We start from the raw sequence: 14501 nt of genomic DNA on the forward strand, positions 1-14501 counted from the left end.
TTTTTAATCGAGTCGGAAAAAGTCAGTGCTGAATTCTAATGTCCCTGTTGTTGTTATGAGTTGGAGCGGAAATCCGATTTGAACGATCAAATGAATTGCAGTTGATTAGTCAAATAAAGGTTTCGGAAATCCCAAAATCTTCAAAAAGATAAAAATTCTGACTCGTTTGTCAAATGGGTTTTCAATGCAGTGCAAAGTTAATTTGGACGCAATCTTATTGTTTTTATTTAGAAATGTGACATTTGCCTATGTTTACTTGTTACACTGTATCCTTAGAAGTATTTTGCCTGCCGTGCCAACCATTTTTTTAAGTTGCACAACACTGGCGGTTTTAAGTCAAGACGCAGGACTTATTTTATACATTTCATTATTCTCAGGTCAAAAATCCCATTTGTAAATACTGTTTAATTAAATTCGGCCTCGGATAGCATTTAAAAAGGCAAACTGTATTTCCCACAGCCAAAGCGGTATTTATTCTGTCTTGAGAACCTCGACAATGGGAGACACATGACAAGGCCAGGCCACGGTCCTCATTTCTAGGGTCATTCATGCAAACCGTGTTATTATACAATAATAACGGATGTTAGTCGTCAGTTGCGAGGACCTGTTTTCAATCCGTCGGCGGCGAGGGCTCCGTTTCATTTACCCCGACGTTCTGGGTCGTGATATTCAAGGCGTTTTTAATTAAATCCGCAATGGGGGAAGTTTTCAAAATAAGACTGGCGATTGGAAGGTTGTCGGTTTGATTCCGCCACCCCTCCCAATGTGTTCTACACTGTATAACTGCTTGGGGTCCTGGAATTGAACCCTCGACATTTTGTATTTTCTTTACGGTCAAATAAGCTTGGTTTAATTTAACGCCGGCTCTATTACAAAACCAGGTTGGAATCGAACGTGACCAGGTGAATCTTACACCGTCGTAAAGAAGCCCCTGCGTTTCCTGTGGAAAGCTTGCTCCGGGGTTCGGATCGTGTTCCACCTATAAAAACAAACTCCCTCGTCCGCCCGTTCTCCGCCAAAGGCTCGGCTCCTGACTCAATAAATAACCAGACCTATTAATTGCTGTCACTTTGGAGCATCGCTCACGCCGGAGGCGGGAAAATGAAGAGAAATTAGTTCTGTGGTTTGAGTTCCATTCAAGCGCGCTGAGTGATGATGTGGTTAAACCTGCGCAAATCTGGCAGGACGGCACATAAAGGTGATTGACACCAGGGAAAAAAACAGTGTGTGTTATAACTCCCGAGAATACACTGACACTACTTTACAAGTTTCCAAATGGTGTTTCAGCCAACACAAGAAACACTATGCTTCAAACACCTTCTGATGTAACTGGATACTGCGTCTCTGCAGGGGGATATATGGTGGGTTAGCAATGCAAAATTCATGCATTTAAAATATAAAATACTCCCTTTGTTTTACTAGTTTTTTATTTTATTTTTACCACTTTGTCCCTTTTATTGTTTCTTTTAATGACAATTTTATGGATGGACTGGTGGAATGTCTGTATGGAATAAGGTGCCTTATAGGCACCTTATAATAAAAATTATTATTATAGATGGTTTTACAACAGTAGATGTAGAATTTAGGTACAAACCCCATAATGCATATTATATCAGATTTTTCTTGGAGCACAAGACAGATTTTTTTAAAATTAACAATGAAATTAAAACGCTTCATTTTAAATATCAGCGACATAAATCTGATCTAAAATTGTGATATATATTACATTAAAAAAAAAAAAAAAGTAATGTGTTTATAAATAAGCACCTTGTATGAAAAATGCTGGTGTCCAAGCTTTAGTGCCAAATATTCTAAATTTACTCCTATAACTTGACAAGGCTGTGTGTGTGGGGGGGTGGGGGGTGGCACAGCAAATACCTACCTTCAACATTAAATAAAGATCGGCAATAATATGGCTAAGATAAGCAACATATTACATCAAGCATAGGGAATGATAACCCAAATCAATCTCAGCTAACGCATTCATATAAATGCTCTATGAAAATGTTAATGGTCTATTAACATTCATTCATTCATATCCTATATAGTTTGAACTCCACATTCATGGTCGTGCAGGTGCTGGAGCCTATCCCGGCTGTCATTGGGCGAGAGGCAGAGGTTCACTTTGGTCACCAGACAATTGTAAGGTCACATATAGAGATGGAAAAAGGAAAAAAACACTCATGTCCTCCGCTGGCCAGTTAGGGATGGGTGTTGGATCAGAAAACTTGGCTGAACAGAGGTTTGAAAATAATCTGCTCGTGAAAGTGCTCAAAAAAATCATTTATTTTACGTATAGTACAAAAAAACTTATTCTCGCATGACGCTTCGAGCAAACATAGGCTCTTTCTCAGATGCTTACCTGAGTTTTTTGTACTACATATCTAAAATAAATTATCTTCATTTTCTGAGCACTTTTTTGAGTGCAGATTTTTTTTCAAACCTCTATTCACATATAGACGCACAACCATTCACTCACTAACCCTAACCATATCAGACAGACATACAACCATTCACCCTCTTATAAAAACACAACTATTCATCCTCTCATTCACAGTTCAGGCCAATTTAGGATCTCCATTAAATCTCCTGCATGTTTTTGGACTGACACCATAAATCCCTCAGACGTGCGAATGAGAGAGTGAAGTCTTTCTATAATGTGGATGAGAGGGTGAATGGTGGGTTACATTTCTTTATATGTCCCTTTGTGATCTCCTCCGCCCTGCGCGACCATGAGTGCAGAATGAGCTGTATAATAAAGAATGAATGAATGAATGCAGAATGGGAAGGGGAATTCCCTTCCATGTTTCCTCTTCTATTTTGGGTTATCCTTTTTAACGTGCAAAAGTTAAAAAAGCTTCAAGACTTCTTTCTTGTCCTTTTCTTCTTCCAGGAAAAGTCTACGTGAAAGAGCCCACCGGGGCCTTAAAGCATCCGCTTTGAGGAGCCGGGCGCCCGTGAACGTAAGTTACAGCGAGCCGCGAAGAAAAGCCCTGTGAGGAGGGGGGATCGGTGGGGGGTGGAGGGCGCTAAGACAACAAAAACAAGGTTAAATCTCCACAATTAGCTTCCAGCGCCGGGATAGGGGTTAATGATACACAATGTCCCCGCCGTGATGAATGCGTGTTTGCATTCCCGCTTGACAGGAGAATGGGCCCGAAGCCAGGGGAGGTGTCGGTGCTCACCAGCGGCTGGGGTTGAGGGATCGGGGGGGGGCGCGCTTTTGTCCGTGGCGGCCATGTTTATGAAATCTGTCTGTGCGAAAGGGATGCCGGTAGTATCGCCGCTTGCAACTCGACGAGGCTACTTGTGGAAATTTCGCTACTCCCTGGGTCAGTTTATGTTTACTCCCCCGGTGAGTGGAAAGCAGCGGGGTGGGGTGGGGGCTTTGGGCTGTCAACGGGGTGGCTCGTGTTTCCTCGCCGGCGTCCGTCTTCGGGAGTGTGCGCCCTGGAACGTCAGAAAAATCGCGGGTCTCCCACCCCGCCCCCGTTGAAAATGACGGCGAGGTGTCTGCGGACTTGTTTGCGCAGGGATTCTACCGCTGTTATCTTTCCCTGCAGCTATAGGAGAAGTGAGAAAACATACCCTCTCTTTTCAATCACCCTCCTCCTCTTTCTTTGACCCTTATTAGCTGCGGCGACGGCTGATGGCAGGCGATGCAGCCCGACAGTGAGCACACCTGCATGGGGGTGCACACACTCGTGTGTGTGTGTGTGTGTGCAAACCCCCCCCCCCAAACCTGACTATCGCTTTGTCTTCCATTTTTTTTTCTGATTCCGTTCTGTCATGAGTCGGGATCACTTCACACTCCGAGCTCTGTTTGTTTTGCTTGTCCTGTCACCCCCTCCCTCCCCCTCATCCCCTCAAATGAATCCAAATAACTCTGCGTCAATAGAGGGAACACCCACCCGTACCGCCGCCGCAATCCCAGCAGACCTCCAACTCATCTCCGCTAACAGCGATGAGGGCAACACACGGTTCAGGAATGCAAAAAGATTGTCCCCCCATCCCACACACACACACACACACACACACAAGCCATTTCCTGTAATTCATCTAAAACAGTTGTATGGCAGAACTAAATAATCAGAGATATACCTCCATTGACTGTGTGAGTAATGACGTCTTTTTGTTGTGACAGTAATAGAACATTTATTCGCCTGTAACAACACTCCGAGTACGAGGATTCCTCCGAAAAGAGCGCTGACAGAAATGCAGAGGAATGTTTTCCAGGAGGGGAAAATAAAGGAAAGAGTACTGTACCCTTGCAGGCCTTCCTGTGCGAGATGGGTTTGGACAAGTCCCGGTAGTAGCCTTCTTTGCAATAGTGACAGTGGCGGCCGGCGGTGTTGTGGCGGCAGTTGAGGCAGACGCCGCCGCTCTTCCTCCCCGACAGCTTGTACAGCTCCATGTTGAAACGACAGCGCCGGGCGTGAAGGTTGCAGTTGCAAGCTGGGGAGGACAAAAAATAGATCCGTGTTTACACTGTTTTCGTGGCCGTTCACATGAGACAATTGCATGAAGTTAAAATCAAACTATTCAACAAAAATATCCAAATTATGATTGATTAATTAGCAATTATTGCTTAAAATATTCAAATCAAATATTAGGAAGGAATATTTCTACTTGACACTTTAGGTATTTATCTATTTATTAGGGGGCTGTGTAAAAACCCAGCTGGGGTTAGCTCGTTTGGTCCTGTGGAAACTAAAGTATATGGAAGGGTATAAGAGATTTTCATTCCATGCACTCATGCACGCACGCACGCGCACACACACGCAATGACTAGAACAAATTCATCATTACATTGAATTCATCTATATAGTGACCTAACATTGGATGAATCCATTCATGGATGAACATTAGATTAATATAGGACTAAAAAATATTCATCCATTGGTTAAATTCATGAACTAAACATTGTATTCATTCATTGATTAAGGCTAGTGACTAAAATGCGATTCATCCATAAAAAGAAGATGACAAACTCATCCGAATGTCAAATCTATCTATAAGGCAACTACAACATTGGAGTCATCTATGTGACTAAAACAAATTAATCCATTCATTAAATTAATCTGTTCATCGGCCATCGATCGATCATTCATCTATCATCTAAAACAATGGATACATTCATTTATTGACTAAAACACTGGATTCATTCATAAAGTAACTGAAAAATTGGATTTATCCATTCATTGATTAAAACAGTGGGTTCATCCATTTATCCACTACAAAGCTGATTCATCCATATATTGACAAACATTAAATTCATTCATATTCTAAGACAATGGATTCATTCATTTATCGACTAGAACACTGGATTTATCCATTTATTTACTAGAGCTCTGGGTTCATCTATATAGTGTCGAGCAACGGATTCATCTCTATATGACTAAAAAAAAATGTATCCAGTCATGAACCAAAATACTGGATTCATCTATGTAGCGCGATCCATCCAATAATCCACCCCCACATTCCACAGCAAATGGCAGGGGAAAGGTCATTTCAGCTCATTTCCAGGTTGTTGCATCTCTTAAAATATGTGGCTTCAATAAAATGCTCTTATTGGACGTTTGCTTGACGGTTCACAACCCCCCACTTTTCTTTGGGCTCTGAGCAACCCTTGAGTTCCCGAACCCTCCGCTTCATCATTTCTGATGGCGAACGACGGGATGGCGACTCCTCCCTTCCCTCGTTCGATCATCAAGCTTTGACTCGACGCCGTCTTGTTTCCCGATCCCGTGCGTCCTCCCCCCTCTGCCTCCTCCTCCACCCCCTCTTTCATACCGGCCACGAGACACATTTGTATCATCGCCCCTGGAGCTCCCGCGGATCCCCGGGCAGCGGCTTCGCTTATTTACCGATGAGCGGCACAGATGGCAGGGCTGAGTTTAATTAGCCGGCTGATCTTTATTCATGACTGGCTGGCAGCGGGGTGAGGCAGACGTACCCCAACTTCATTAGCCCCCGCCGCCGCCACCGCCGCCGCAGACACACTCATGCATTATTGAGGACGACACGGCGGATGCGACATGGATGGGATCCACCGCCGCTCCCCATCACCCGCCCCGGACCAACCTCTGCCCACCACTGCTGTGTATGTGTGTGACCGTCCTCTTCCCCCAGCTTGTGTGTGTGTGTGTGTATTTTAGCACCCCTGAGACTCCAACTCTCCACTCCAAAGCCCTAATTATTATTCTTTTTTTCTCACACACGTCTTGGTGTTGACAGTGTTTCGGTTTTTCTATATCTCCGTCACTTCAGAATGTGTGTGTTTTTGCGCGCCAGCCTTTTTTTTTTTTTTTTTTTTTCTATCTGCTCCCTATCGGCAGGATGTAACATCTCAGATTAAACCCAGAGGAGAATAGGTCTTGTTTTTTCATAATATAAGAGATGAGACCACTAGTGGTATATGAAGTTGTGTGTTCGGTGTATAATCCACATTTTGGAATAATTCAAATGTGTCATTACATTTGTCCCTAACCTAAATACTCGGCCGTGGTATGTTATTAATTCAGAAAGAGGGCAAAGACTTGTTTACTTCATCGTCATTAGAAAACCATAACACCAGAGTGTGTGCGGGATGTATCGGAACTTTAATTTTTTGTATATTTATATTTTTTGTGGGACAAAAATAACATTACCCTTCCCGCCTCCGGGGAGAGGGGAGGGGGCACGGACCTCGCGATAACAGGATCCTCCAGTGTTTAGACAGCTCCTCAAATGATCTGTGTCACTGTGTTTGAGGGGGAGAAAACTTGAGCCGGTTTTCAATCCGGCTTTTGAATTCCAGACAGCCGAGTCCAACCCGCTCTCGCTGTGAGTCCGGCTCGGAGCGGCGCTGGCGGCCGGTGAAAGCTATCTCTGAGCGCGCCTCGCAGGTATCAGGGGATCAGTGAACGGGCCCCAGACCTGCAGACACCGCTCTGTGTCTCCTCATACCCTCCCAGAAACGAAGACCCTGTGAGAATGGCGCTGCCGGGCCCCCCGGGAGGTGTGTCCGCTCATTGTAAAGACAGGATTTAAAGGTGTGAGGTTGGGGATCGTGTTGTGCTCAGAGGTATCACGCTTCGCCCGATTGTTATCTCGCACAATGGGAGCGAGCGAAGGGCACTTAATGTAAACTCGCTGACACCGAGCGAGATATCGGCTTCGCCGGACAACATTGTCCTCGGGTGAAAGGAGAATACGGCTGTATGCGGCTTATATCATCGCAGCGTGTTATAAAAACAATGTGAGATTCATGCAGGTATTTGATTATCATTTCTGCAATATAGGTTAACACACTTTTTTCCATTAGTCATGAATGTGAGAGATTAAAAAAAAAAAAAGCGCCTCTGTCTTCTTAGAACTTTTTGCGGATCCTAGAACGTTCTCAGGAATCAGGCCGTTTTTCGGTGCATTCGGACAGCAGAGGAACTTAGGACCTTGAACCGTTTTAGCTCAGTTAGCTCATACTCCGAGTCAGGATCTGCTTATGGTTTCACTGGAGCTTAAAGATGATTGCTTGAGCTCATAAACCACGCTCATTTCCAGTTACTTGTTGCCTTTTTTAAAAAAAAAATATTTTGGTCATTGCCTAACTGTCCTCTTGCAACCAACAAGAAATTGACCGACAAAGACGCCCACGGTCTGAGGGGTTTCCGGGGCTAAAATAAGTCTAATAGTGTGGGTCTTCATGTGACTAAGCAGTGCAGAGAGAAATAAGACATTTAATCCCATCTGATTGTCCATGGTTAACATGTGGCAACTTCACAATGATTTGTTTTTGAGCATGGCACCTGAGGTGCACGCCCCTACTGTGCACCCTACCCTGGTCCCTTACTTCTGTGCGAATGCAAAGCTAAAAGTTCTCCTGGAGGAAGCTAGTTCCTGGGACGAAATTTGAGCCGCCCAGAACTGTCTTCATTGAACTTTCCTGTCCGAAAGCGTGTCATGTGTCTCCTCTACGGCCGTCTGTTTTCAATTGAATCTGTAATGAGGGCCTTATCTGAGTCATGAGTGCGCAAGATATTTAATAACTGCAAAATATTTCACCCCAAAATACCCGCTTTTGCAGAAGTTAATTTCATGTAAATATTGAAGGTCAGATGAAGAGACCACCGAGTTTGACGGAGACAAAAGTGGAGCACAACAAAACACTGTGTTTTCATTTAGCAGTTTCTGCAGTGTTTCTTCGCTGAGGAGGAACAGCCTCCCCAACTCGCTGACATGACATGTCAAGCGATGTAAAACGTGGTCCTGAAAATGTGTATTTTTAATTATCACGCGGCTCCACGAAACGCCATGCATTCAGTGGCGGAGATGTCAGTAAATATCCTACGCTGCATAGGAAAGCATCTGCTGGGGGCATTTTATTTTTTTTCTTCAAGGCAGAACACAACTAAACGTAACAATGTTGAAACGAAGTGCAATCTCACCGGTGAGATCCTCGCCTCGTCTCGCTTGTAGGGAAAAAAAAAACATAGAAATTAAACGACTGGTGAGCCTCGATCGGGGAAAAGATGCATTCTGCCTTTTACATATCGTTATCTTTCACTTACGGTTTTGTAGTGAAACACCGGCACCGAATGGGAATGCAACAAGACATGAAATTAAGACTTTTTTATATATATATGTATCATATTCAACAATTAAAATGACACTTTTATAATTCTATAATTCTAACAACTCAACAATTATTAGTTACACTGCAGAATGGGAGCATATTGTTATCATTATTATAAATTAACATTCGACTCTGTGAAAAAGGCTAAAGATTTGCAGTTTGCTAAATATAGATTTAAAACATCCACTTGGGAGTAGCTTTTAAACTTTTTGCCTGTGTATTTTGACAATTTTGTTTCTTTATAATCATAAAATTCAAAAGTCCTTTCACTTCTGTGTGCGTTCATGGATACTGAGCTTAAAATGTCAGTATTGTGATAAACACTGGCGCACGCTCACCGACTCGCATCATGAATATAGATATGCTGGTATTACTGACTGAATTTGCACTACGCACCCAACACAGAATCCTCTGTAGCTATTTTTTTTTTAATGTTCTACCCTGTAAATGTTCCAGTAAAGGTCTTTGTGCTTTGCTTTTTTTTTTTTATATTTTCATTCTGTTACCGTGGGATGGGGAAGAAACATCTTTTCTATTCCTCTGTCTGGGACGTGCGGAGAAATTGAACGCTGACTTTGTAATGTCTTTGTTAACCAGGAGGAATGTAAAGTTACTTTAAAAAAAATACATTGGAATGAGGTACAAATTATCCGTTTTATAATAAACAGAAATGGCTTTTTGGTCAGTGACCATCAGTGCACAATGTGGAAGAATGAGTACCTGCCCGCTTCCAAAAAAACAAATTCTCGCATCAATGTGAAAACACGAGATCCCGCGTTTGCATCTCGCCGTTCCTGGAAGATTTTGTTGGGCCGAAATTTAACAGGGTGGGGGGGGGACTTATTTATCTTGTTGCTGGTTCCCGCACCTCCGGTGGGGGTGGGAGAGAAGTTTGACGGGTGTGTGTGCGTGGAGCGTGGAGACACACACACACACACACACACACACACAACCCAGTGTGTTTTGGAACGTCGGCTAATTAGTTTCTGTGAGTGGTTCCCAGCCTCTATCTACTGACCTCAGATTGGCGGCGGCGGCGGCTGCAGGGCCAGCCTTCCTCCCGTTAATTAGAAGGAAAACCCCGAGCCACAGGGCCGGGGGGGCGATGAGGGGGGAAGGGGTGGGGGGGTTGAGGTTAAGCCCGTCGTTCTTAAGCTAAACCCGGTAATTGTGTGAAGACAGTCACAGCCTCCGTTTGACACCTAACCAACTGATCCCTGCCACTTTCGCTCCGGATTCACAGGCTGGATTTGTTGGATCTGCCAGACTTTCACTTCCCCAATTACAAAGTGAAACTGGAAGAGGAGGAAAGAGAGAGGGGGGGGGGAGGGGGGGGTTAAACTATCAAAGCGCTTGGAAAAAAGTAGAAACTTTTTTAACTTTGCACTGCTGCCCTCTTCGTCAATCCTCGTTGTTTCCACTTATGTGTCGCCACAGCTTCTCGCCGCAGCTGCCTCCAGACTTTTAAACCCAAACAAAGTTCCTTTACCTTTATGATCCAACTGTGGAACAGCGGTTCACGCTTCCGCCTCACGAGAAGCAAGAAGGTTCCTCGGTTCAATTCCAGCTTTTTTTTTTTTCCCCCAGAAATTCCAGCTTTCTGTGTGGGGTTTGGATGTTCTTCGCCACGTCTGTGAGGCTTTCCTTAAGATTCCTCCTGCAGTCCGAAAACATGCAATAGGTTCATCCGAGACCCAAAATTGCCCGGATGAATAAGGGGGGCAATGGTTGTGTGTCTCAATATGGTTACAGAGTGAATGTTTGCAAGTCCTAATGATGTGTGTGAGAGTGTTAACAGTTGTAAGAAAATAAAGGGAACACTAAATAACACATCCTAGATCTAAATGAATCAAATATTCTTATTAAATACATTGTTTTTCATGTAGTTGAATGTGCTGACAACAAAATCACACAAAAATGATCAATGGAAATCAAATTTATGAACCCGTGGGGGTCTGGATTTGGAGTCACACTCAAAATTAAAGTGGAAAAACACACGACAGGCTTGTCCAACTTTGATGTAATGTCCTTAAAAAAAAGTCAAAATATATCAGTGTTGCTTCCTAAGTTGTCAGTTTAATTTCACAGATGTGTGATTGACTTGGAATTACATTGTGCTGTTTAAGTGTTCCCTTTATTTTTTTTAAGCAGTATATGTGAGTGAGTGAATGGTTGCATATCTATATCATGTGAACGAGAGAGCGAATGGTTTTACGCCTATAAATGAGGGTGAATTGTGTCTTTATGACGAGTGAGTGGTTGCATGTCTCTATATCACATGTGGATGATAGAGTGAATTGTGTGTGAATCTATATAATCTATATGTCTGTGTATGTGGCCAATAAGAGCTGAAAAATCCTTTGTCACCCAATAAGAGCCGGGATAGGCAGGATATGAATGGGAATTGATAACATAATCCCAATGGAGCTCTAAGAAAAGGAAAGGGTTAACTTTAAAATCTCGATGGTTCCCACAAAAGCAGCCGCATTTAAGCAAATAAGAAAATAAAAAATCAAGAGAAAATGAGAACAATGTGTGTCCGCCTTTCCTATTATCATATCACCAACCCCCTTGGGGGGAAATTAGCAACGAGTTGTTTTTCTACTAATCAATATGTCAACATTTACACACACACACACACACACACACACACACACACATGGGAGCAAACAACCACAAGGCTCCCTGGGAGAACGCGGAGATTGGGTGACTTCTCTCGCTCATGTTCGTACGTGGGGTTAATGAGGTTGAGCAAAGAAATGGACAAAGGGGAGAATGTGTTACATCTGCAAGTGTAGAGTGAGAACACACTCACACACACACACACACACACTCAAATGCAAACACTTATGTGTTAGTTGAATTTCGAGCTGCCCTCTGACAGCTGGCCGGCCGCCGTTGTGCTTCCGCTCTCGTTTGTTCTGAGAATCTGATGTGTGTCGGATGCAATGTGCCCGCCGCCGGTGTCCTGCATGAGAGGAAACGATGTGTGTGTGTGTGTTTTATCTCTAAGATCATAGAAGAATAATGGCGGCATCCAGTTATTCATTACAGGACAAATATGAATGGTTTTTGAGCAACATTTCTGAAACAAGACATCTAAAGAATACAAGAGCAGATGTTAATGGAGCATAAACGCCCTGAGCATTGGAGATGTTGGTCTCCTTCCAGTCCACAATGTGTGTGTCCTCTGTAATCGACAGCTGAGAGTTTGGGTTGAGTGTGTGCGCTCAAAGATTTAAGACACCTGAAGGATTTATACATAAGAATTCATATAAAAATTCCATATTTTTATGGGCGGGTTGCTGGTGCAGTGGTTAGCATTTCTGCTCCAGGAGGTCCCTGGTTTGTTTCGGTCACGGGGCTTTTTTCTTCGGAGTTTGAACGTCATATTGTCATATAGACCCTCGACTGGCCAGGTGGCAAATGAGAGGGTGAATGTCTGGATGTGTCCATATGATGAGTGAATGTTTGCATGTCTCTAAATGACCTGTGAATGAGAGAATGAACATTTGAATGTATTTCTGATGTGTGAATAAGAAAGTGAATGTATGTCGCTATAAAAAGTGTGAATCTCTAAATGATGTGTGAATGAGTGAGTGGGTGGCTGGGTTAATATGAAGTGTTTATGAGAGGGTGAATGCTTGTATGTCTTTATGACATGTGATTGAGGAAATTAATAATTATATATATATATAATATGAGCTGAGAAAGAGAGGTTGAATAGTTGTATGAGAATTTACATGTGTATGTATTTATGATGTGTGAGTGAGAGTGAATGTATATCTTTAGATGACGTGTGAATGACTGCATGCCCTTAAAAGAGGTGTGAATGAGTGAATGAATTTTTGTGTCTATATAGACCGTGAATGACGATGTATTTTAAGTGATGTATGAATAAGTGAGTGAATGGTCGTGTGTTTCGATATGTGTGGATGAGAGGGTGAATTATTGTATATATTGAAATGACCAGAGAATGAAGACAAAGTCAGCTTTGTCAATTTCTCCGCATGTACTGGACATGCAGAGGAATGGAGAAGACGTTTCACAATCCCATGGGGACTTGATATTAACAAAATGATTGTGTAAATAATTGTGTAAATTATCAGCTAAGTATACAGTTGTTCCCAAGGCCATACAGTTGTTTGACACACAGGAGTTGAGCATAATAAGGACTGCATGAGACCCCCCCCCCCCACACACACACACACATACTTCATTGTATTATTAGTATTATAATTAACTAACCCAGCTAAGTGACCAGTTGTATGTATGCAGATGTGTGCAATGTGTTTGATATGTGCATTGTGTATTACGTGCATGCTGCTAGACACCTTTGTTTCCTTTGGGATCAATTAAGTATCCCTACTACTACTACTAATGATACGTTAAACAGTAAACAAACAATGAGATATGAAGTATAACGTGCACACAGATACAAAGTGCTGGTCAGGTGAAAAGGTGACAGACATTCGACAGCATGAGAGAGGAGCAGCAGGGCTTTTTTTTGTACAGTTGAGTGCAGAGGTCAGTAAGTAATACTATAATGGTATTTGGTACATTAACAGCATGATGGTTTTCTCTATGACAGTGCAAAGTAGCATTAGTAATAAGGGGGTGAACGGTTGTATCTCTCTAGAAGCTGTGAGACTAACAGAGTGAATGTTTTATTTGTTTTGATATGAATTGAATGAATGAATGAACACCTTTCACAAGAGATTTTAAAATACAAAACTGGGTATGCTGGATTTTTTTTTTCCATTTCATGTTAACTAAATAGACACTCATTCATATATATGTGTGTATATATATTTAAAAGAATACAGCGATTTTTGAAAAAATCTTCCTTCTGTCGGGATGTCGTCAAGTTGAACCCTATGGAAAGATAATGCAACCGGGACTGCGGCTCGTCCGCCGACCGTAAACACAAAGCGGCGGGAACAAAAAATGAAAAAAGAGGCGAGGCACTTAAAAAAAAAACAGCAAAATCCAAAATCTGCAGCGTTGTTATAACCTCTCATGTCTAGGATTTGCGCGCAGACATCACAAACAGCCTGCACACCAACCCTGGTGACAGCTCAGGAGGATTCCCCGCCAGCGGAATCTGACTATCAAGGAATTAATGACTGTTTCTCCCAAAACAACCCGAAGCAGGCCAAACACCGACAACTCCCGGGATCTTTCTACTCCCAGCTGCATCTTTTGCTCCTCCTCCTCCTCATCATCTGTCGTCTTTTGGAGTTTTTACAAATTAGAACTCATCCCCCCTTATTTTTTTTCAAATGTGTGTTTTTCCTGGAGTTACACACACACACACAAACACACACGCGTGGGTATTTCCAAACCGAACCAATGTCGCCTTAGGATAAAGTTATAGCTTTTTTCTGTATATAAAATACAGTCAAATAAAAGGTAAACACACATTGCGGTTCCTTAATTCATATCCTTATATGTCAAAGTGTGAACGCATTTGGCGGCAAATGTCAAACACACACGAGTGATCCTGTGCAAGTTTTCGGTGTAAATATCAAACATGGAGAGTGCGTTCCGGGGAAAAAAAACCTCGGTACGCTATGGGGGGGGGGGGGGGGTCGTCATCTTGGGGTGCACGGATCTGGTAGGGTGGGTTGAGGGGGATCCTGGGAATGCAATGCGAACAGAGCAAGCGAGCGAGGAGCGGATGAAGCGCCCACTGTAGAGATTATATCAGGCTAATTTAATTCCTTCACTGCAGCCAATTAGCCACAGGCCTCCATCCCCCTGTGAGCCCTATAACACCACCCTACACACACACACACTCGCACACACACACACTTGGTCTCTAATGACCCCGGCTAAACTCTGAATCTCAATAGCTCCCCCAAATAAGGCCACATCTCATACTCGT

General features: G+C 43.0%; 1 protein-coding gene across 2 annotated transcripts in view; it reads right to left on the minus strand.

Moving 5' to 3' along the window:
• LOC147228855 (netrin-1) overlaps positions 1–14501 on the minus strand; it is a 57901-nt gene that overhangs the window by 23397 nt on the left and 20003 nt on the right. For both annotated transcript variants that reach the window (XM_086157155.1, XM_086157154.1), the window contains one exon: positions 4267–4455. In XM_086157155.1, the coding sequence (XP_086013281.1) occupies positions 4267–4455 (189 nt within the window). The remainder of the gene's footprint in view (positions 1–4266; positions 4456–14501) is intronic.

Source organism: Fistularia commersonii, chromosome 12 (assembly GCF_037954325.1).
Source record: "Fistularia commersonii isolate RoL2024-O1a breed Wild chromosome 12, RoL_Fcom_v1.0, whole genome shotgun sequence".
Taxonomy (NCBI): domain Eukaryota; kingdom Metazoa; phylum Chordata; class Actinopteri; order Syngnathiformes; family Fistulariidae; genus Fistularia; species Fistularia commersonii.